This window comes from Hyperolius riggenbachi, chromosome 1 (assembly GCF_040937935.1).
Source record: "Hyperolius riggenbachi isolate aHypRig1 chromosome 1, aHypRig1.pri, whole genome shotgun sequence".
NCBI classification, from domain to species: domain Eukaryota; kingdom Metazoa; phylum Chordata; class Amphibia; order Anura; family Hyperoliidae; genus Hyperolius; species Hyperolius riggenbachi.
Genome location: NC_090646.1, coordinates 540,463,398 through 540,486,349, shown reverse-complemented (window position 1 = coordinate 540,486,349; position 22,952 = coordinate 540,463,398). Strand labels below are relative to the sequence as shown.

Here is a 22,952-nt window from a genome sequence, read left to right as displayed (position 1 = left end):
CCTCAGAAGTTGTATTCTGCCAGGGAAACTTTTATGACAGTTTACTATATTCTCGACCAGATATCGGAAAGAAAGAAGCTGTCATTTGCATGCCTGAAAATTAACTCTTTTAGGCAGAAAAGTTAAAAAAAGAAAAACAGCCCGGTCATTAACCACCTCCCGACCTCCTAATGCAGGATGGCGGTGGGAGAGTGACTCTCTTAGGTCTCAGTGATGCCATATGGTATCATCTCGTGAGCAGCAAGATTTAATGGAAGCTTGCGATCGTACAATCGCGAGCTCCTACCACTGCACACAGCGGGTCCCAGAGATTAGCCTGCCAGTCAGCAATCATTGCTGGCAAGCAGTTTTTTTTAAAATGCATACATAAAATAACATATATATATATATATATATATATATATATATATATATGTCATCTTGCGCAGCGCTGTACAGAATATATTGTCTTGTCAATAACTGTGCCTCTGATGGGCTCCAAATCTAATACCTACCATAGGCATATGTCTATGTATGTATATAGTAGTGTAAATATCTTATCATATTTTGCTTTTTTTTTATTAATTAACAAAAAAACTAAAAGTAGCAGCAATCAAATACCAGCAAAAGAAAGCTCTATTTGTGAAAAGAAAAGGAGGTAAAATTCATTTGAATGCTATGTTGTATGACCAATCCATAATGAACTGTTAAAATTGCGGAGTGCCAAATTGTAAAAAAATGGCCTGGTCACTAGGGGGGTATAAACCTCTGGTCCTCAAGAGGTTAATATGTTTTGCACTGTACATACACATGTTTATCTCATCATGTCACCTTGGGTAAACTTTAGGCTATTGGGTTTGTTATCCATGTATTTTATGCTATTAAGGTGAAGTGTGTGTGTGTGTGTGTGTGTGTGTGTGTGTGTGTGTGTGTGTGTGTGTGTGTGTGTGTGTGTGTGTGTGTGTATATGCCCACTTGTGTTGTAACATAACATTTAACATAGGTAACATTGGTTCTTTATGCTATCTTACTCTTCACACCACCTTCTTTTTATTACATTTTTTCTATAAATAAATAATAAAAAAATAAGTGGCGATGGGTAATAAAAAGACAATAAACAGGTTGTGCATATAGTGTAGAAATGTATATATATTTTTGGGCTAACACCTCTAATATTAGATATGTCTCCCTCTTCATCATCATTTTATAAAAGTGGAACAATGGAATGATATTTATCAGCTCACTGTGTTTGTGTCTTCTAGTGAATGTTCCATCGCCAGTCATGGAAGCTATGAACAGACAAGATGCTCTACAACCTTTCAACAAAAATGGCAAGTTGCCTTCTTCCACATTGCAAAGGTCCATAGTTTTCCCACAGACTCCATGCAACAGAAACTATTCCCTCATGGATAAATCTGGGCCTCTGGACACAGGATTTAACCAGATTAATGCTAAAAACCAGCGGGTGCTTGCCAGTCCGACCTCAACAAGCCAACTCAACTCAGAATTCAGTGACTGGCATCTTTGGAAATGTGGACAATGCTTTAAGACTTTTACCCAACGGATTCTACTACAGATGCATGTGTGCACCCAGAATCCAGACAGGTAAAACAAGATGGTATGGATATGCTTGAAGGTTTCTAGCTACAATGCATATTAATAGTGGAGAATAGATCCAACTTTTGTTATCAAGAATTTCGTCTTCAGGTGTTTTTTTCCAGCGATATTTAATTTAGTGCTATGCTATTGCCATCACGTTAAATTCTATCTGACATTTAGCTGCCCATTACTTTTTTTGTCAACATGCTTTTAAGGATTTTAGTATTTAAAAAAAAAAAAAAAGAATTGGCTTCTGTACTGACTCTTGCGGTACGCTGATGCGTAACCCAATTTTTTGCTCCATTTCTAATTTCCTTTTGTTGCTGCCCATTAAACCATTCTTGTCCCATATATGTACAAACATTCCCTCCTAGTCCCCACATCCTAAAAGTCTGCACCAAGCTTTTGTGAGGAACAGTAGCAAATGATTTTAAAAGGCATGCTTTAAGCCCATCAGTGAGTCAGTGACACTCTTTTTACCCAAATGTTTACTTACACCTATAAACCGATAAAGTTGGCTAGGCAAGAACCCATGTATTTCTGTGCAGATGTGCAGAAAATAAAAATATGGTCCATGATCAAGGCCTCCAGTGTCTTCCTACTATTGACAGTTCAGTGGACTTCCCTATTAGACACTAGCTACACCGTACTGCTTCTTTTTATCAGTGTAGTAACCACATTGCAAAAAATGTTTGAAAATAAATAAAGTTTGTAAGTATTTCTTTTTACATGAGGTAGGTAGTAGTGTGGTGGCACCCTCTATGGTTGTTCACTTGGATGTGCCTGGCTAGTAGTCCAGCAGCCCTCTGGAACAATCAGCAGGAAAGTAAGGAAGCAGCCGGCACCATCAGTAGTAAGATTTCTGCTCTTTTATTACATGAGAAATTCCAGCAGATATAGCAACGTTTCAAGGTTACACACCTCTTTATCAAGCTTGCTGGATGTCAAATTATGCATTAACTAATCACAGACAACTTTATATAACACACATGGTCAACAGCATCCAATAGAATTTGAATCTAGTTTCCCCAATCATCACAGTCCTAAGTTAGTGGACCTGATGGGGAACTTCAACATAGCTGTCCTGATAGGCCGCAGCATTATGGAACCACCCACCTGTACAATCCCCGACTGCCCGGCCTGTCATCGTCTCCCTGGGTCCGCCAGAATTCACAGTGGGTTAACACCCTCTGCGCATAGCGTATCAGGCGGGTCCCCCATGTGTATACACGCAGTGGGCGGAGTTGGACCTCCGTCCCAGCGTGACTCGGCGGACTTAATGGAGACGTCAGCAGCTGTCAGCCGCCGGCGTCACCAGATGGAAACAGGGAGAGCGGCGCCGCCGACCAAAAAGAGTCCTCCCATATGTACACAATGTGGCTGTCGCCTGGCAACCGTATTTTACATGCTGCCAGCGCGGCGCCACCATAACATATAAACATAACAGTGTAACAGCAGGCATTCCACCGCCATCATAAAGTCACAGGCTGCAATCTATGTGTAAAAGCGACAGCACAGCAGAAGAGCATCGCAGGGGGGGGAGAGAAAGAAGGAAGGAAAAGAGTATATAGCCGGGAAATAGGAAAAGAAACTAGGAAAGAGAGAATGGGGGATGGCTTGTGTTAGTGTACACAAGAGACAGAGAGCAAGCTAGACATGATAAACGTATATCGTAAGGCTGTCCAGCAGGACAGTATAAGTCAACCCAATCCCAATGAAACCAGTTGCCAACATGTAACAATAGATCCACAAGCATGGTAAGGCTGGGCACAATGGAGCAAGAAACTGGAATCAAAAAATCACAAAAATGGTAATAAATCGAGTTCTCTATTGAGTCCTCTTGGCTCCATTGTGTCCAGCCTTTTAATCCAATAAGCCTCCCTCCAAAGTAATCTCTTAATACGATCACCCCCCCCCTCCTCAAAGGTTCAATCCTTTCAATGACCATAAATCTGAGCTGGCTAACATGGTGGCCCATCTGTGCAAAGTGATATGCCACCGCCTGATCAGTAAGCTTCTCCCTAATTGCATGTTTATGAGATGATAAACGTTTTTTAAGTTTTTGGGTGGTTTGACCAATATACAATAGGCCACATGGGCATTTTAAAGCATACACTACATAATCTGAATCACATGTGTGCCATCCCCTGATTATAGTTTTAGTGCCCTGGTGAGGGTGGAACAGTGATGGGCCCTTAATAACCGAACTACAGTGTACACAGTTAAGACAGGGATAAGTCCCTCTCCTTAGTGTTTGTACCGTATGGTTGTCAGTGTTTGCTTCTGCATGTACCAAACGATCTCTTAATGTAGGTGGTCTTTTATAGGATATAAGTGGGGGATTCCTAAAGTGCTCAATCTCAGGAAAGCTATCAGACAACAAATGCCAATGACGCTTGATGATTTTAGATATGGCCAAACTATGTGTATTGAATCTGGTAACAAAAGGGATGCGGTTTTGGATCTGTTGTCTATTTCTCTGTCCCGTACTGTGTGCATCCACTCTAGCACGTGCCCTTTGCAGGATCTCAGTGGGATACCCCCTATTCTCAAATCTGTGTTGCATCTCATCAAGTCTAGCTCCACGCACAGCCTCATCCTCAACAATCAATTGGACCCTCTGAAACTGACTGACCGGCACCGACCTCCTAGTAGCCCACGGGTGGAAACTCCCATAATGGAGAAGGGAGTTCACATCCGTGGGCTTAACATAGAGGTCGGTACTCAATCCATCACCACTCCGATAAACCAGTGTATCTAGAAAGCTCACCCGTTCAGGTGAAGAGTGTATGGTAAGTCGTATATGAGGGCATCTGCCCATCAACTCAGCAATAAAGGCCTCCAGGGTCGAGTGTGGCCCCGCCCACACGCAAAAAATATCATCTATATATCTGTGCCATTGTCTGGCATATTGTTGAAATAGTACATTGGTGTACACGAACATCTCCTCGTATACCCCCATAAAAATGTTAGCGTAGGACGGGGCCACATTCGACCCCATGGCTGTGCCCTTGATCTGTAGGAAAAAATCGTCATCAAATCGAAAATAATTGCATTGCAAGACAATCCTTAGTAAATCACATATAAATTTGATCTGCGCATCCGAAAAGTCTGATGCTGTTTCCAGCATAAAGTGTACTGCCTCTACACCCCCATCATGTGGGATGGAGGTGTAGAGGCTGTCCACATCCAAGGTAACCAGTAAGCATGGATCATGCAAAGGTTCCATATTGCGAATAATGTTCAAAAACATTTGGGTATCTCGCAGATAGGATTTGAGCCCCACTACATATGGTCTTAATATATGGTCCAGGTATTTTGCTAGTGGAGAAAAAACTGACTCCACCCCTGCCACTATAGGGCGGCCCGAGGGGTTGTCTAACCGTTTGTGTATCTTGGGGCAGATGTATAGTATGGGTGTGATGGGATGTTCTTGTGTAAGAAATCTTGCCAATTTCTCATCGATCACCTTGGCCTGTACGGCCACAGATATTACTCCACTGATACGATCTTGAATATTGGCCAATGGATCTCTATCCAACTTCTGATAGGTAGATGTGTCGGAGAGTTGTCTCAGGACCTCCGTCCTATACATACTTGTGTCCATCACAACAATTGCCCCGCCCTTGTCCGCTGGCTTAATTGTAATAGATGAATTATTTGAAAGTTCTCTTAGAGCTTGTTGTTGTTCCTTGGTGATGTTTCTGCGAGTAGTGAGGCCCAAGAATCTAGGGTTCCTGAGGACTGAATCAACCTCATTTTGTACTTTCCTCATAAATAGATCTATGATCTGGCATGATGGCGGCTGAAGATGACTTTTCAGTCTAAGGTTGGTGTCCTGTAGTTGTAACGTCTCAGAATCTTCCTCACTTGTTGATGCTAGATCAAATGTTCTTGGTATTGAGAAAAAATATTTAAGTTTTACTGAACGAAAAAATCCTTGTAGTTCCAAATCTACTTCAAGGGGATCAGGAGCATTAGTAGGTGCATATGATAGTCCAAGATTGAGAGCAGAGGTCTGCACGGGGGACAACTGGCATGACGAGATGTTCACTACAATCATGGTCTCCGGTATGACTGATGACGTCTTGGGCGTAATCTGCATCTTATTCCCTCGTCTCTTACGTCCACCCCTGCGTTTCCTCCTGCATTTGATGCTAAATCCGAGGATAGCTCTTGTGATGAGACGTCATCAGTCATACCGATCCCCTTGAAGTAGATTTGGAACTACAAAGATTTTTTCGTTCAGTAAAACTTAAATATTTTTTCTCAATACCAAGAACATTTGATCTAGCATCAACAAGTGAGGAAGATTCTGAGACGTTACAACTACAGGACACCAACCTTAGACTGAAAAGTCATTTTCAGCCGCCATCATGCCAGATCATAGATCTATTTATGAGGAAAGTACAAAATGAGGTTGATTCAGTCCTCAGGAACCCTAGATTCTTGGGCCTCACTACTCGCAGAAACATCACCAAGGAACAACAACAAGCTCTAAGAGAACTTTCAAATAATTCATCTATTACAATTAAGCCAGCGGACAAGGGCGGGGCAATTGTTGTGATGGACACAAGTATGTATAGGACGGAGGTCCTGAGACAACTCTCCGACACATCTACCTATCAGAAGTTGGATAGAGATCCATTGGCCAATATTCAAGATCGTATCAGTGGAGTAATATCTGTGGCCGTACAGGCCAAGGTGATCGATGAGAAATTGGCAAGATTTCTTACACAAGAACATCCCATCACACCCATACTATACATCTTCCCCAAGATACACAAACGGTTAGACAACCCCCCGGGCCGCCCTATAGTGGCAGGGGTGGAGTCAGTTTTTTCTCCACTAGCAAAATACCTGGACCATATATTAAGACCATATGTAGTGGGGCTCAAATCCTATCTGCGAGATACCCAAATGTTTTTGAACATTATTCGCAATATGGAACCTTTGCATGATCCATGCTTACTGGTTACCTTGGATGTAGAAAGCCTCTACACCTCCATCCCACATGATGAGGGTGTAGAGGCAGTACACTTTATGCTGGAAACAGCATCAGACTTTTCGGATGCGCAGATCAAATTTATATGTGATTTACTAAGGATTGTCTTGCAATGCAATTATTTTCGATTTGATGACGATTTTTTCCTACAGATCAGGGGCACAGCCATGGGGTCGATTGTGGCCCCGTCCTACGCTAACATTTTTATGGGGGTATACGAGGAGATGTTCGTGTACACCAATGTACTATTTCAACAATATGCCAGACAATGGCACAGATATATAGATGATATTTTTTGCGTGTGGGCGGGGCCACACTCGACCCTGGAGGCCTTTATTGCTGAGTTGATGGGCAGATGCCCTCATATACGACTTACCATACACTCTTCACCTGAACGGGTGAGCTTTCTAGATACACTGGTTTATCGGAGTGGTGATGGATTGAGTACCGACCTCTATGTTAAGCCCACGGATGTGAACTCCCTTCTCCATTATGGGAGTTTCCACCCGTGGGCTACTAGGAGGTCGGTGCCGGTCAGTCAGTTTCAGAGGGTCCAATTGATTGTTGAGGATGAGGCTGTGCGTGGAGCTAGACTTGATGAGATGCAACACAGATTTGAGAATAGGGGGTATCCCACTGAGATCCTGCAAAGGGCACGTGCTAGAGTGGATGCACACAGTACGGGACAGAGAAATAGACAACAGATCCAAAACCGCATCCCTTTTGTTACCAGATTCAATACACATAGTTTGGCCATATCTAAAATCATCAAGCGTCATTGGCATTTGTTGTCTGATAGCTTTCCTGAGATTGAGCACTTTAGGAATCCCCCACTTATATCCTATAAAAGACCACCTACATTAAGAGATCGTTTGGTACATGCAGAAGCAAACACTGACAACCATACGGTACAAACACTAAGGAGAGGGACTTATCCCTGTCTTAACTGTGTACACTGTAGTTCGGTTATTAAGGGCCCATCACTGTCCCACCCTCACCAGGGCACTAAAACTATAATCAGGGGATGGCACACATGTGATTCAGATTATGTAGTGTATGCTTTAAAATGCCCATGTGGCCTATTGTATATTGGTCAAACCACCCAAAAACTTAAAAAACGTTTATCATCTCATAAACATGCAATTAGGGAGAAGCTTACTGATCAGGCGGTGGCATATCACTTTGCACAGATGGGCCACCATGTTAGCCAGCTCAGATTTATGGTCATTGAAAGGATTGAACCTTTGAGGAGGGGGGGGGTGATCGTATTAAGAGATTACTTTGGAGGGAGGCTTATTGGATTAAAAGGCTGGACACAATGGAGCCAAGAGGACTCAATAGAGAACTCGATTTATTACCATTTTTGTGATTTTTTGATTCCAGTTTCTTGCTCCATTGTGCCCAGCCTTACCATGCTTGTGGATCTATTGTTACATGTTGGCAACTGGTTTCATTGGGATTGGGTTGACTTATACTGTCCTGCTGGACAGCCTTACGATATACGTTTATCATGTCTAGCTTGCTCTCTGTCTCTTGTGTACACTAACACAAGCCATCCCCCATTCTCTCTTTCCTAGTTTCTTTTCCTATTTCCCGGCTATATACTCTTTTCCTTCCTTCTTTCTCTCCCCCCCTGCGATGCTCTTCTGCTGTGCTGTCGCTTTTACACATAGATTGCAGCCTGTGACTTTATGATGGCGGTGGAATGCCTGCTGTTACACTGTTATGTTTATATGTTATGGTGGCGCCGCGCTGGCAGCATGTAAAATACGGTTGCCAGGCGACAGCCACGTTGTGTACATATGGGAGGACTCTGATTGGTCGGCGGCGCCGCTCTCCCTGTTTCCATCTGGTGACGCCGGCGGCTGACAGCCGCTGACGTCTCCATTAAGTCCGCCGAGTCACGCTGGGACGGAGGTCCAACTCCGCCCACTGCGTGTATACACATGGGGGACCCGCCTGATACGCTATGCGCAGAGGGTGTTAACCCACTGTGAATTCCGGCGGACCCAGGGAGACGATGACAGGCCGGGCAGTCGGGGATTGTACAGGTGGGTGGTTCCATAATGCTGCGGCCTATCAGGACAGCTATGTTGAAGTTCCCCATCAGGTCCACTAACTTAGGACTGTGATGATTGGGGAAACTAGATTCAAATTCTATTGGATGCTGTTGACCATGTGTGTTATATAAAGTTGTCTGTGATTAGTTAATGCATAATTTGACATCCAGCAAGCTTGATAAAGAGGTGTGTAACCTTGAAACGTTGCTATATCTGCTGGAATTTCTCATGCAATAAAAGAGCAGAAATCTTACTACTGATGGTGCCGGCTGCTTCCTTACTTTTTTTACATGAGGTATAAATGCATGAATTAAGGTTTAGTTCAAAAATAAATAACTCAACCGTAATTTTTCAAAATACGTGATCACAACCCACAGCTCTTTGTCATGTAACTGCTGCTGTGGTTTACTGGTCAGACCAGACTGCCTTGTAAAATCCAGACTGCCGTGTAAAGTCAATCAGATGCAGTACCACGCCTTCAATAGAGGTGGAGAAAACTAGGAATAGCCTGATGGGGGTCACATTACAAAAGAAATGCAAAAAAAAGGGATTACGGAGACTTTTTGTTTGGGGGGGGGGGGGTTGCTAGCCATAAAATACTCACCGAGCCTCCAGCAATGTCCTGTAGCTTCTAGCAGCTTTCCAGCATCTGTGCATGGCTCCTGGCGTACCAGGTGATACATCTGGAGCTGTACATGGAAATTGCCGGAAAGCCTCCAGGAGCCTGGTAGGAGCTACAGGACTTCACTGGAGGCTTGGTAAGTATTTTACCCTGTACCCGGGGGGGCACCAGCCAGGTGATCCCCGGAACCAGGTTATCCCCGTTGGTGCTAGATACTAGGGACATTGCAGTATTGCAATATTTATTTTTAACTGCTACAGTGGCTGGGGTGTTTTGAGAATTTTACAATCATGGGGTTTAGCTTTACTTGTGTCCAGGATTCTGCTTCTGTTGCAAATGGGTGTTGAATTGGACAAGGGAACTTTCATATACTGCAGTCATCTAAAAATGTAATTTCAAAAGCAACATGTATACGTGTCTTTATGATTTATGTGGTGTTTTCTCTTGGCCATCCCACAGGTTCAGATTAATGACCATCATAGGTGGAAAACATCAGGCCAAGATTCTATAAATGCCTTTATGTCTCCCAGAGTGAGAATGCCTTGCATCTCGGAGCTTATGTGACAGTCATTGCTAGGTTCACCTGCGGTGTGCAGCGTGTAGGAACTTAATTAAGTACTAAGAGGCAATGAATTGGAATTTTTTGCTTAGCACTATTTTTCTTCAGAGCGTGCACAGCTATAAATCCTGAGGAGCTGTCAAAAAGATATACCTGCTCTAGCAGTGATGTGGAGGAAAACAGATGCCATTTATTCAATAAACTAATATCCATACAGAAGAAAAATGTTGACCAGATACCTTAGAGTCAAAGTTGGTTTGAGCGTTTGTCAATACGGAATTTTATGGCCGTGAACTGAAGATGAAATTTAGCTGAACAAGTGAATTAAAATTTCTGGTACTTTGGCCAGTGGCACAGTGCATATAATATGGCCATTATTTATGCATCAAAGCTCATTTATCTGACAGTCGTACGACCTGGGAAGAGGGGAAAATATCCAATTAATTAAATACAAAATTCTGTCCTCCTTGCTCTTTTAAAATAAGTGAAATATTTACCTAAATGCAGCACGCAAAATGCAGATGCGCTGCATAGATAGTTTCACAATAAATATGTATACAAATAAACAAAAGCATATATAAGAGCCATGTGCAAGGGAGGCAGAGTATGTGTTTCTGTATGTGTGTTGGAAGGAGGGGGATATTATCATAACCTAACGCACTCTATGGTTGGGGGAGTGCTAATTAATGTAAACCATTTGCTAAAAAATAATTATTTCAGTCAAGCTGGTAATTTAGAAAAAGGTTCTCCATCCACCCTTTCTCGTGACTTTGCTCCAGCCTCTGCATTGGTGCAAAGGCTGGAGAATGACACCAAAAAGGGAGGGGAAGGGTATGTCTGCTTATCCACTTCCTGGAAGTGTAGAGAGCTAGCACTGCACACTCAAGGCATATGTTTTATCCAGCCGTTGTGGGCGTAAAATACTATTCCCCCTCCAAGTCCGAGTAATTAGGAGGGAGAATAAATTACCCTTGTGCGATGTGCACTCTATAGTATTATTGCTGTAGTGGCGCCCAGCTCAGTCCCTCGGCACCTGGCGCAGAGTGCCTAAACCACGCACTGCGCACTAAAGGAGTTTTTTAAGAAGCAGTTAGAATGAAATGGAAAGCAAGGCTGCAAAATGTACAGTCTTAATGGATTTTAGGTTCAGTTTAGGTTTATTGTTCACTTTAAATCATACATGTCAAACTCTGGCCTGCAGGCCATATCTGTCCCTCAGAGCCATTAAATTTGGCCCTCAAGTGGTTTCCCACTTTGCATTATGTTTGACCCACTCTAGACCACCAGTGAAGGTATACTGGAGGTGAAGCCCTGGAACATCTGGGAAGCCATATGGAGGGGGAGGGGGGGAAGCACTAAACACCAGGGAACTGTATACGGGAGGGAAGGGAGCCACCTGGGAACTTTATAAGGGAGGAAGGTGGCCAGTAGACATTGAAGTTGGCCCGCGACTAGGTCCCAGTGTACAGTTTTGGCCCACTTTGTATTTGAGTATGATATCTGCTTTAAATAAAAAAGCTAGCTTTCCACAACTCTAGGCAAAAATGGGTTGCGCAATAAGAGGCTATGAGCTAGGACTTGAGCACAATGCCCCAGTCACTTATTTATTTTTTCCTCTGGTTTTAAACTTCTGGACTTGTGATGGTCTCTGTCTAAAAGAGGTTGGTTTAACAGTTTGAAGGGGAAACAGTTGGAAAAGAAGAGGTACAAGCCAGCATCTAAGAGCAGAGTTGTTGTTTTTTAAATCCAATTTCAATTACAAAATAGTAAATTGGTATTTGACATAAGTATCTTGGTGCAATAATAAGATATCAGCTCCATCAATGTATATTGTTATCCCTAAACTACCACCCTTTAACCATTGGTGATCCTAAGTACTACACCTAGCCAAGCGCTGCTAAACAAGCACACCTAAACAAGCACTAAACTGGCCATATGTAGTTAGATATATGGTAGATTGAAGAAGAAATCGATATCTACCTGGTATCAGTTGGTTAGATGGTGTACCCCATTCCATCAGTGAATATTAGACAAGATTCCAGCACAGGATTATATTTATTGTATCACCATTGCTACAAACTTAGTACTTCTCAATGCAGTACAAAGCTTGCTAGCTATCAGTTACACATCATAACTGCCTGTGGTCCCTCTCTGTTTTCTGCTTTGCTAAATCGTTCAAAGAATAAATATGATCAATCAATGTAGTCAACTACTCTAGTTAATAGATTATCGTTGTTTTATTGAATCTAACATCTAATATATTAGGAACTTAAAAAATAAATGGGCAGCTTAACTTTCCCCTTTCAGCTATGTCTATAACCAACCTAAGCCCCTACCCTGATAGCTCTAACCCATACCCTGACAAAATTGTAACACATCACAACCTTCAATTGAAATATAAGTAAACCTAATTGTAAACCACAATAGAGAAGGATCCGGGCACCAGATGAGCAGTATCACCCTTTATTTCATCCCCTGCACAAACAGATACATGCAAATATTCAGCGGCCTAAAAGTAGTTTTTCAAGCCTTGTTCACTTCCTCAGAGACGATTGGACTATGTATTGTCCTCCTGGAGACACAGTGAGTCACTCAAAAAAAACCCATGGGCTGCCATAATTGCATCTAGTATCGACTTCTTCATTGCTTGCTTAATAAGTAAACCTAACTTTGCTTAGTAAATCTAAATCTTCTTCACTCTATCTACTAACCCTACACTAAGCCCAACACTTACCCAATTTTCCTCTTACCTCAAACCTGTTCTCTCGACCCTCACAAATCTCAAAACAATATGCCAAGATCATATGATGCCAACATCATCTGCTTCATAATACTTCACCAACAACCATACTGGACCTTCTCCTGATATGTTTATCCATTTACCCCCCCCCCCCCCCAACCAACCACCAACACTACCTCCACCATGTAAACTCCATTCCTGACATCAACGTCTTCTTGAAGAAGACATTCTTCTTAATGCCATACTCTAACCCTACCTGACCTTAACCAACAAAAACTAACTTCTCCCCTCTCTCTCACTTTCCATTAATTCTTTCAATGGATGCAAACTCTAACCAATACCCCTAACGCCAAATGATAATCATCTTGTTTTCAAATTCAGCTCTGGCTCTAAATCCTGCTGTGAATTCTTTGAGTATATGGTAAACACAACTGTTGGTACTAAATCCACCTATATCATGTCTGAGGGCAATGCGGTAGAAGTCCAATGCCCAGATAACCTGTGCTGCTGGATGCTATTCTTGTTCCTGCACTGTGGGGCAGAAGTATCTTTTGAAAATTTTTTCTCCTTCATCCGATGACCTTGCCTGGGTCAATGTTGCTTTAGGAGGGCTCAAAATAGCATTTCAGTGATATGCAACATTGGACCATTACTGTGTTGATATGGTTGCGAGAAGAAAAGCAGGTTTTCTAAAGAACAATGTTTTCTGCACCCCGCAGATGTAAAAGTAATTTCCAGGGTCAAGACGAAGCTCCACTTATTCTTTATCATGCAATTAAGTAATTAAATCTATAACTACTGGTTCCACGGTAAAACAATTTTGGAGTGTTACACAAGGTAAATGGCTGACATCTTCATTATTGTAATGGGCTGCTAGTTCCTGGATCACGACGGATAAACAGCGTTAGGCTAATATTATCACACCGAACATGCATAGCACCTCATGTTTCTTCCGATGACTAATGTTCCACGACCGTGCAAACCGGTTCTATAGCACCAAAAAAGGCTTATTGATTTGACAGTATTTCAATAAGAGATTTATGCGCACATTAAAACAACCACTGTTAGGAGCTAATTGTATGTGCTGAATGCATTACTCAGATGCAAGGGAACACGATGCCCCATAGAGTAACGTAATATAGGAGAAATATTTAAGAAGTGTTTTTTCTTCTATAAAGATTAAAGAAAAGGAGCAGTGGGAGCTCAGAGTTAAACTGCAGACTGTGCACAAAAATCTCTGCCTGGGCTGGGACGTGAAATCCTATAAATAAAATTGACTTATGGTTGCTTATTCTCTATGTTTACGAAGACAGCATTTTCATGGAGAGTTCCAATCAATACAGATCTACTTTGCTAAATACCAGGACATCACAATCTTGGTTTTGACACATTTCTAAGATAGCACTTTTAAGTCAACTTTTGAGCCAATTTATGTGGTTACATTTAATAAGGGCCCTCAGTAAAGTTTGCCAGTAAGCCAAGAAAGTGTTTTGGCTCAGAAATCTGTATGATTTTTTTTTTTTAACTGGAAACCAATAACAGATATTTGTGTTATACAAAAATAGATGTAATTCTAATGAGGGAATCCTATATAATAAAGGCCTTGTTCCTGCGTCCTTCTGTGCCCCTGTATCCGGGCATGCATGCGCGGCATGCGGCCGGACTTCAGACTTTTATTTAGTTTCAAGCACAATAGTGTTATTTGTACAGATTAACATTTTAGGCACAGACTCTGAATGTCTAAAGCTACGCACACACGTCCAACAAAGTGCATGACCAATACCTCAACATGACCGACACCATGACAAACCATTTACACGACTTGTATACAGTGACAGTAATACAAACCAAAAGTAGGACCTGTCTCCGTTCGTCAGTTTTTCTGTGCGTCAGTTTTTCTGCATGCGTTGTCTGACAGTTTTGCATTGCTGTCAATTGTTTTTCTGTATGTGAAAAAGCCATTTAAGTGTGAACTAGCCCATTGATTGACATTGTTTACAGTTTTCCTGCGCAGAAAATGCACAGAAAAACTGACAAGTGGAGACAGGCCCTAAGGCAAGTTGTTACAACTTTCGGTTGTCACTGATGTCTGTGTACCAATTGGTGAGAAAAGTCTAGATCTGCACAACGCAGCATAAAATATATGTATAATGCAAAAGTTTATTTTTTATACGCGGGGAAAACTCAAAACTACAGAGCTTTTTGAAAGTAGGGGACCTACAGAATTAAAATATACACAGGTTATATGCCTCTTATAATACCTGGAAGAAATGTTGGTGCTGGGTACACAAACACAGCAAGCGCTTCACAGTCCCAGCCAATATACAGAATAAATGAGTCCAGATTTACAATGACCAGGCTATTGTAGTGGGGAAAACTGAAAATGCTAAACACTGGAAATACAGTATGTATTTTTTATATATGACTTTATTTCCAGCTATTGCACGGGGTAAACATTCTTCTTTGTCACAGTGTACAAAACAGGTTTTTTTTTGAGGGCACCAAATCCACATCAGTTCTGTGTTTGTTTTTGCTTCACTGCCATGATACATTTAACTCATTCATAGCAGCAAGAGGACTAATGTGAGCTCAAGGTGGCAATGTGAGGGGGGACAAGGAGAAGCAATACATTCCCAAGAGAGTATCTACCTGTTCCTTGCTCTACAGCATAAGGTTTTTGTTCCCCATCATTGGCTATCACAGTGTATAAGTGGTTACCACACTTGCCTGGCAGTGCTCGAGACCCTGGCGCTTATGCAAATCACTTTTTCTTGAACCAAAGTCACTACAAGACTATCTGCCCAGCTGGTGTGGTTGTGTGACCATTTGAAGTTGACAATCTATTTAGGTTAGTATGGAGGTGCATTCTGAGGGAATGGGAGGTACTATGTTAGGGTGCTGGGAGGGGGTTGTTAAAAATAAATAAAGAAATAAACATGTTAGTTACTAGAACTAAACTTTAAGAAATATTCAAGTCTGGACTTTTATCTTTTTATCTTATTTTATCTACACTTATGGAATGTGCCACAGAGGTTCCCTCAGATCCAGGCATTGAAAGGTAAAACCTGTTCTGGTGTTGCTGATCTTATGTATCCGTCACCAAAATTTCACTTTGAGGACAAACTGTAACGCTATATATTACCACCATGAGCCAAGTAGCTGCTTTTAAGAGTAGAATAATTTTGAAACGGTTGTTTCCACTTGAGACCTGATTGTCCTCTGATGGTGCTTCTAAAATTCAGATTTATACAGAACTTCCTACTGGTAGCAATTACTGTCAATGCAGGAGCTGGTGCATATTTCAGAGAAGGTGGCCCTCTCATAAGCAGCATTATTGCAGATCTTCAGGTAGGAATGTTTGTTGAGCTGGCCGTAAACTTGGAATGATTAAATCTGTGTTTATAGCCGACAGCAAGGTCAAACAGGTTAATTTATAATGCCTCTTATTATACGCTTGGTTTCCTTTGTAAAGTATCTACAAGACTTGTGTAATAGGAGCTGAGATACATTATGTGGCCATGCACAGCACACATTAAGCCAACAGGCTTTCCATTAAGTGGGACATTCATTAATGTCTACCTTCAATTAAGTTTTCCAACAAGTAGCTCTTAATTAGTATACATTAAGTGGTACAATCTAAACAGAAGAATATGTTATTGGCTAGGAAATGTATGGGAGGTATTGCTATAAGTAAACAATATGTGACGTTTTCTTTGAACTGCAGGCATGAATGTTTTTGTAGTCCTGTGTAGCCACTCAGCTGCAGACCTTCAGCTATTCTGTACATAAACACCTTGATTAGCTTATGTCAAATACCGTAAGTCACTTTTCAGGCACTTCCTCAAGAACACCTTCTCCAGTCACTTTATGTAACAGAGTCACCCAGAGCTGCCTGTGTGCCACACAATGGCTGGTGAGGGGGGGGGGGGTTCCCAAAGCCACTATTCCTGACCCCAAATCCTCTGTCCCCTTTGCTCCTCAGTTTTCCCACTGTCAGATTTCATGCATAGGTTTGTGTAAATATGTGTGTTATTTAACTACTTTCGGACCGAGCGAGTGCGAATCTACGTCGGGCAGGGGGCGCTGCGGTCCTGACCGGACGTAAACTCTACGTCCCATTGACCGCGCGCCCCTGCCCGTCTCCGCCGCTCGGTCTGCTCTGCCCCCGCCGCTCGTTGCTGCCCTGCCGCCTCTATGACAGCAGAGCACTGTGAGCCGGGCAGGAGCCGTTTTCATTGGCTCCTGGCCCTGTCATTCATGTAAGCCGCTCTCATTGGCTTACATGGAGTGACAGAGTCAGGAGCCAATGAAAGCGGCTCCTGACCGGCGCACAGTGCTCTGCCGTCATAGTGACGGCAGAGAGAGCAGCCTGCGGCGGGGACAGAGCAGCGTGTTCGTCGGGAGCGACAGGTCATTGCGGCGATTCGTCGGGAAGCGGCGATTTACGGGACCAGCACCCTCTGGTCCTTAAGGGGGCAGAAGGTGCGTGTCCAGAAAGGGTTAACTACTGCAAGTGTTCATATGGTACATGCAAACTCTAAATCATTGTGTCGCTTATTTTAACCACTTCACTCCCAAGGGGTTTTGACCCTAACAGATCAGAGCAATTTTCACTTGTCAACGCTCATCCCTTTTATTCACCAATAACTTTATTAATACTTATCACAACAAAATGATCTATACCTTGATTTTTTTCACCACTAATTAGGCTTTCTTTGGGTAGTACATTTTGCTAAGAATTTTTTTTATTCTAAATGAATTTTAATGGGAATAATACAAAAAATAATGGAAAAAAATATTTCTCAATTTTCAGCCATTATAGTTTTAAAATAATATATGCTACCATAATTGTGTCCTGATCACAATGTATGGTGACAATATTTCATTTGGAAATATAGGTGTACTTTTTCTGGGTTTTTTTGTGTCCGTTCCATAATAATTACCAGCTATTACATAGTAAATAACAGTAATATACCCTCATGACATACATATTTTAAAAAAAGAGTCTCTAAGGCAACTATTTATGTATTTTTGGGGGGTGGGGACTTTGGAAGTAACTAATTATATTAATTTTAAATAATAAATGTATTGTGTGTGTGTATATTTTTACTTTTTGGCCACTAGATGGCACTGCAAACACTATACTCATCTAATAGGAAGTGTTAATTTATTTTTTTACATTTAAGTTACTACTTCCTGTATTATGAATGGGCATGGCCCGTGATCGGGCTCATGTCCATTCATTACAGGCATTGTGGTTGGTTAGGGGAAAATATGTCCCCATCCCCCAATCACGTATTTCTGTGACCTGACGACACGAGTGGCGGCGGAAGGGGGCGTGTGCGCGTTCATGGCAGCGGTGAACAACGCATTAAAACATCCTGGAGATGTTAAGAGGCTCCTGCAGGATGTTTTAATGCGGGGGCTTGTCTGGACGTGGTTATAGTGCGGGATGTATCTTCTAGTATTCCAAAGGAACCATTGCTGGAGTCTGTGGAGGTCCAAAAAAAGGACTTTTGCTTATAAATCAGCTATAAAAAGTCACTTAAAGCCAGGAATCACAGATTGACACACACACACACACACACACACACACACACACACACACACACACACACACACACACACACACACACACACACACACACACTCTCTCTCTCACAAGATAGTAGTATTAGGTAGCCTTTGTGTCTGGTAGCCACTTTGACACAGACACTTTGTGTCTGGTATGCTTCCCAGAATTAATAGAAATACTACCCCCAGTATTAGATAGCCATAGCTGCTCCTTCAGTATTAGGTAGCTCGAGGACACCCCAAGTATCAGTAGCCAGAGGTGACCTCCCAGTATAAGGTAGCCAGTGTGCCCCCCAATATTAGTGGCCAGAGTGGACCCCCAGTATTAGTAGGCAGAGGTCATCTCCAAATATTAAGTAGAGAGATGCCCCCAATATTATGGCAGCCAAAGGTAGCAATCCAGTATAGGTACTCGGAGGTAGCGACCCTATCCCCGTATAAATAGCCAAAGATGCCCCAAGTATTTGGCAGCAAGAGGTGGCCCCTGACTGAGGCTTCAGTGACAATCCAATTTCCTCCACAAGTACAATCTCTTGGTTCCAGTGGTGCCTTTCATCGCATAGCCCGTCAGGAAGTGCCAGCAGGTCACATGATGAGAGACACCGCTGAAGCCACAGGGATGAAATGCCTAGGAGGAAGGTGGACCATCCCTATCTCTGTGTGGAAAAACTGGCTCTCTTCAAACCACTTTCTAAAACTTTCTTGTCTTGCATATAAAAATTAGTGACATGACTGTACTCTAAGAAGGATGTCAGAGCTATAAAAATTATTAATAATATAGTAAATACCAGGAAAGTACTTACTGCAGTCAACTCTTCAGTACTGTACAAAATCTTCTTCAGGATTTAGGAGTAATACACCTCCCACTCTAAAGGGTGCATCATCCATGCAGCCTAACTATTTAGTGATAAACTTCCTCATTTCTTGTTGTGCACCTCAGCAATAGCAAATACTAATAAATTCAATAGTGTATTATTCTGTTTCTGCAGTCGGAAATCCCAAAAGGAGAAGCACACGATAAACAATCAGTAAGTATAAAGGAGCATGGCACATCTGCCATATGCTGTTAGTAGTAGCACTATAAGCCTTTTTACATAATAAACAAACCATTATATAGGCCAAGATAGACAGGTGGCAGATCAGGCTGTTTCCATACATGCTGGGCATAATGATGTCATCATCAAAGGAGGGGCTAGAAGCAGTCAGCGGAGGAGATGAGGGAGTCAGTCAGAGGATCTCAGCAAGGCTGGCCCTGTTCAGACTTACTGAAAAAAGAAATCACTGTAGTAGTTGATTCCATTTTTTAAATAACCATATCTATTAGGGTATCTATTATAACAACTTATCTACACATAATTTATTGTTACTTGCTTATACAGTAATCTGCTTTGAAAGATTACAGAAAACAGCTTTTCTGCTATAAAATGATGTATTCCTGGAGTGAGATAAATGGACTTTTTATGTTAAGACTGTTAAGCTACTTCTCATGGGCATCCTTTCGTGTTGAAAGGCAATATTTTGTCCTTACAGCTGTAATGCCATTAATCTGCTTCTCCCGCTATCTGCTATCTCCTACTATTTGTAGACTCATCCAGCTGCCTAGAAGGAGATACCTTTTGAAGGATGAAAAAATATTAAAAGGTATAAATTACAAATGTAATTTTTAATGGATGATCATCCAATAGCATTGTATGGAAATGTCCTTTAAAAGAAAATCCAGGGCATGTGTAGGGTGTCATTACATTCGGAAACCACAGTTCGCACAATTCTATATGTTTGAACTGGCCACATTTGACACAAATACAATGGGTGGGGCATATGCGAAGGAGTGGAGCTTAGTAGAAGCATTTTTGTCACATTTATAAATTGTTTAGAACTGTCTGATGCTGCCAGAGAGAAAGCGAGTGAGTAAACATGGATAAAGTGTCATAAGACACCTAATATTCATGCCTGTGTGTTTGCAGCAACCTGCTGGAGTGAGAGTCTGTCTCAGATGACAGACAAATAGATAGATAGGTAGATAGATAGATAGATAGATAGATAGATAGATAGATAGATAGATAGATAGATAGATAGATAGATAGATAGATAGATAGATAAATAAATAGATAGCACTACTATAAAGCCCACATACATGCAGGGTGATCTCTGTCTCCCAAGGAATCGTGTACCGATTCTTGCCAGGTGACAGAGTAGAGCTGACGCTGTACAGACACTATGTCAGTCTCTTGGTTAGCAACAAGCTTGTTGCTATGCGGTTGGAAGGCAAGAAAGACAACAAGCAGTGTATGAGAGAGTAAATTCCTGCAGGTGGGGGAGCAGGGAGAACAGTGAGGTAGTCCATTGCCCAGGCGTCGGGGATTGCTAAAGATCCAGCATGCCGTGTCTTTAGCAGACATCATGTAGCCGCTTTGCATGCGCTACTCTGACACCCGATTCTCAGCCATGGCAATTGTTATTGTCCACAAGGCCAAGTTAAGACCAAGGTGTGTACGTAGCTTTAGGAGTAATTTTGCTTTAAACACCAATGACTTTAACACAAAAGTTCCATGTGTGATAGTAAAATCGAGTGGAATGGAAGCTTTAAGGTGACTTGCTGAAGAAACTTAGTGCATCCAGATGGAAAGCGAATTCTTGGCGCCAATCCCTGTGCTTTTGCCAGCTCCGCCTCTCTATCTCAGTGTGCAACTAAGATATTTTCCATTGTGGGTACCTAAACCCAATTATTAACAAAGGCCATAAGCTAGGAATCTGCTCAATATTAGCAACATGTCCTATTTATTAAAATGAGAACATTACCTTAATAGGTTTAAGACCAGAAGACAGACATTACACACTCTTAAATAAGAAATAACGTGAGCCTCAGCCATTAGTAAAAGGCTTTTAATCAACTAGGTGACCTAAACATCTCCGAAATAATCTTCATTTCCGTCAGCCCTGAGGAATCAAGCCTTCACAGCCACTCTGTTAAATAAAAGGATTAAAACCTCATAAGCACAGGATATGTATTTATTTTAACTACTGAGCAAAGGGCATTACTGAAGAATAAATAAGCTTCGGTGAGCTATGAAAAATATGTACTACTTTACATTATACACTGAAGCAAGAGTCAGCTTCCCATTATATTTTGAAAAAGTAAGCTTGATTGATGCTTGGTCTGTTCGGTAATGCAGTTTAAGTTCAGTTCACTGAATAGGCCATCCAGTCTGCAGCCTAGGGTAACAGATATTTAAAGGCCACAAGGTTAAACAGTTCATCTCAGCATCTGATTCTTTGGGTGCAGCACCAGAGATTTAGGTATAAAATGTGTGTAAATCTATGTACTACAGTCCCTGTCTTTCATGTACAATTTCATTCAACAGCATCTCTCCTCTTCCATATGTTGCTCCCGATTTGTATCCTCCCTTTTATATTTGCAGGCTTTGCCTCCATATTCTAAAGCCCCTTTTCCATGTAAAGCCGCCCCTTGACCAGCAGCCACCCAAGGCCAGGGCCTTCTGGTCAAAAGTTAGTTTTAGGGATTATTGATTTGGCTGGATAGTGTACTGGTTAAGGGCACTGCCTCTAATACTAGAGACCTGGGTTCAAATCTCGACTCTTCCTGTTTAGTAAGCCAGCACACTCAGTAGGAGTTCTTGGGTGATACTCCCTAACACTGCTAACGCCTACTGAGTTTGCTCTAGTGGCTGCCTAGCAAGCGCTTTGAGTCCGACAGGAGAAAAACGCTATACAAATATAGGAATTATTATTATTATTAAAGGGCCAAGGATACGGTAAAGTTCAGGTGACAGACAGGGATGGGCGAGCACAGTTTCACAAGAAGTAAAACTGTATCCATATGTGTCTGAGTGTGGGACTGGTGCAGGAAGAGTTAATCTACCTGTCTCACCATCTCTAGCAGCTGCACTTCATGCTGAGTGAGAAACAGGGTTCACTCATCCTTAGTGACTGGGGCTACTGTTTTGGTTTCCTTGGGGACACTGTTATATTTAGATGCAAAATTTCATGTTAGGTATATGAAGAGTATCACTGAAAAAAATGGGTAAGAATTACGGTGCCTATACATTATTCGATTTCCAGCATCGATCATTATAAATCTGGCTTTTTTCTCTATGGCGCAACATGGCCACCCGACCGATTGTTTCAATCAATTTCTGGCCAAAATTCATAAGGTTGGATTGGGCATGCTGGAAAATCTCAGTCAAAAGGGCTCAGTGGGGTGTGTGGCGATAACGATGTTTGATTTCACAATGGCAAATGGACTCCCATCTGATCTCTTCAAGTGTATGTGCCCCCTCTTGTGCCCATGGTGAGTGCTGAAGTCTCCCCTGTCACCTCAACATTAATCCTAGCCTCCTCCGGTGTCCAGAGCCTTTTGAGTTGTCAATGCGAGGGCCTGTAGCATGTGACACTGACACATGTACTTACGTCACTATGTCAGAGTCATGTGGTATGGGCACTTGCAGTGGCCAATGAGAAAGATGCTGGACACCAGGGAAGGCAAGCATTCAAGCCAGCATGACAGGGGAGCCTTCAATACTCACCACGGGCACTGGTGAGGGAACACATACACTTAGGAAAAACTTCTCTGGAAAAGAGCTGTGCATTGGCATTTCTTCATAAGCATGGACGACAAAAATGTACAGCATATCCAGCCTATTAACCTATGTGATCTAGCTGCTGAATTTGGAGAATCAGTATGTTGAAAACCAGGGTCAAACTAACCAATGGGCAGATATCTGTACTGTGGGTTTCATTACTTGTCATGTTTTATGCTGCTGTCTGGAAGACCTGAATTTTTTCATTAGAAAAAT

General features: G+C 42.1%; 1 protein-coding gene across 1 annotated transcript in view; it reads left to right on the top strand.

Annotated features, from left to right (window-relative positions):
* The window catches only part of PRDM6 (PR/SET domain 6), a 208,814-nt gene that overhangs the window by 151,047 nt on the left and 34,815 nt on the right, over positions 1-22,952 (top strand). The window contains exon 6 of the mRNA XM_068271662.1: positions 1,242-1,584. Coding sequence (XP_068127763.1) covers positions 1,242-1,584 — 343 coding nt within the window. The remainder of the gene's footprint in view (positions 1-1,241; positions 1,585-22,952) is intronic.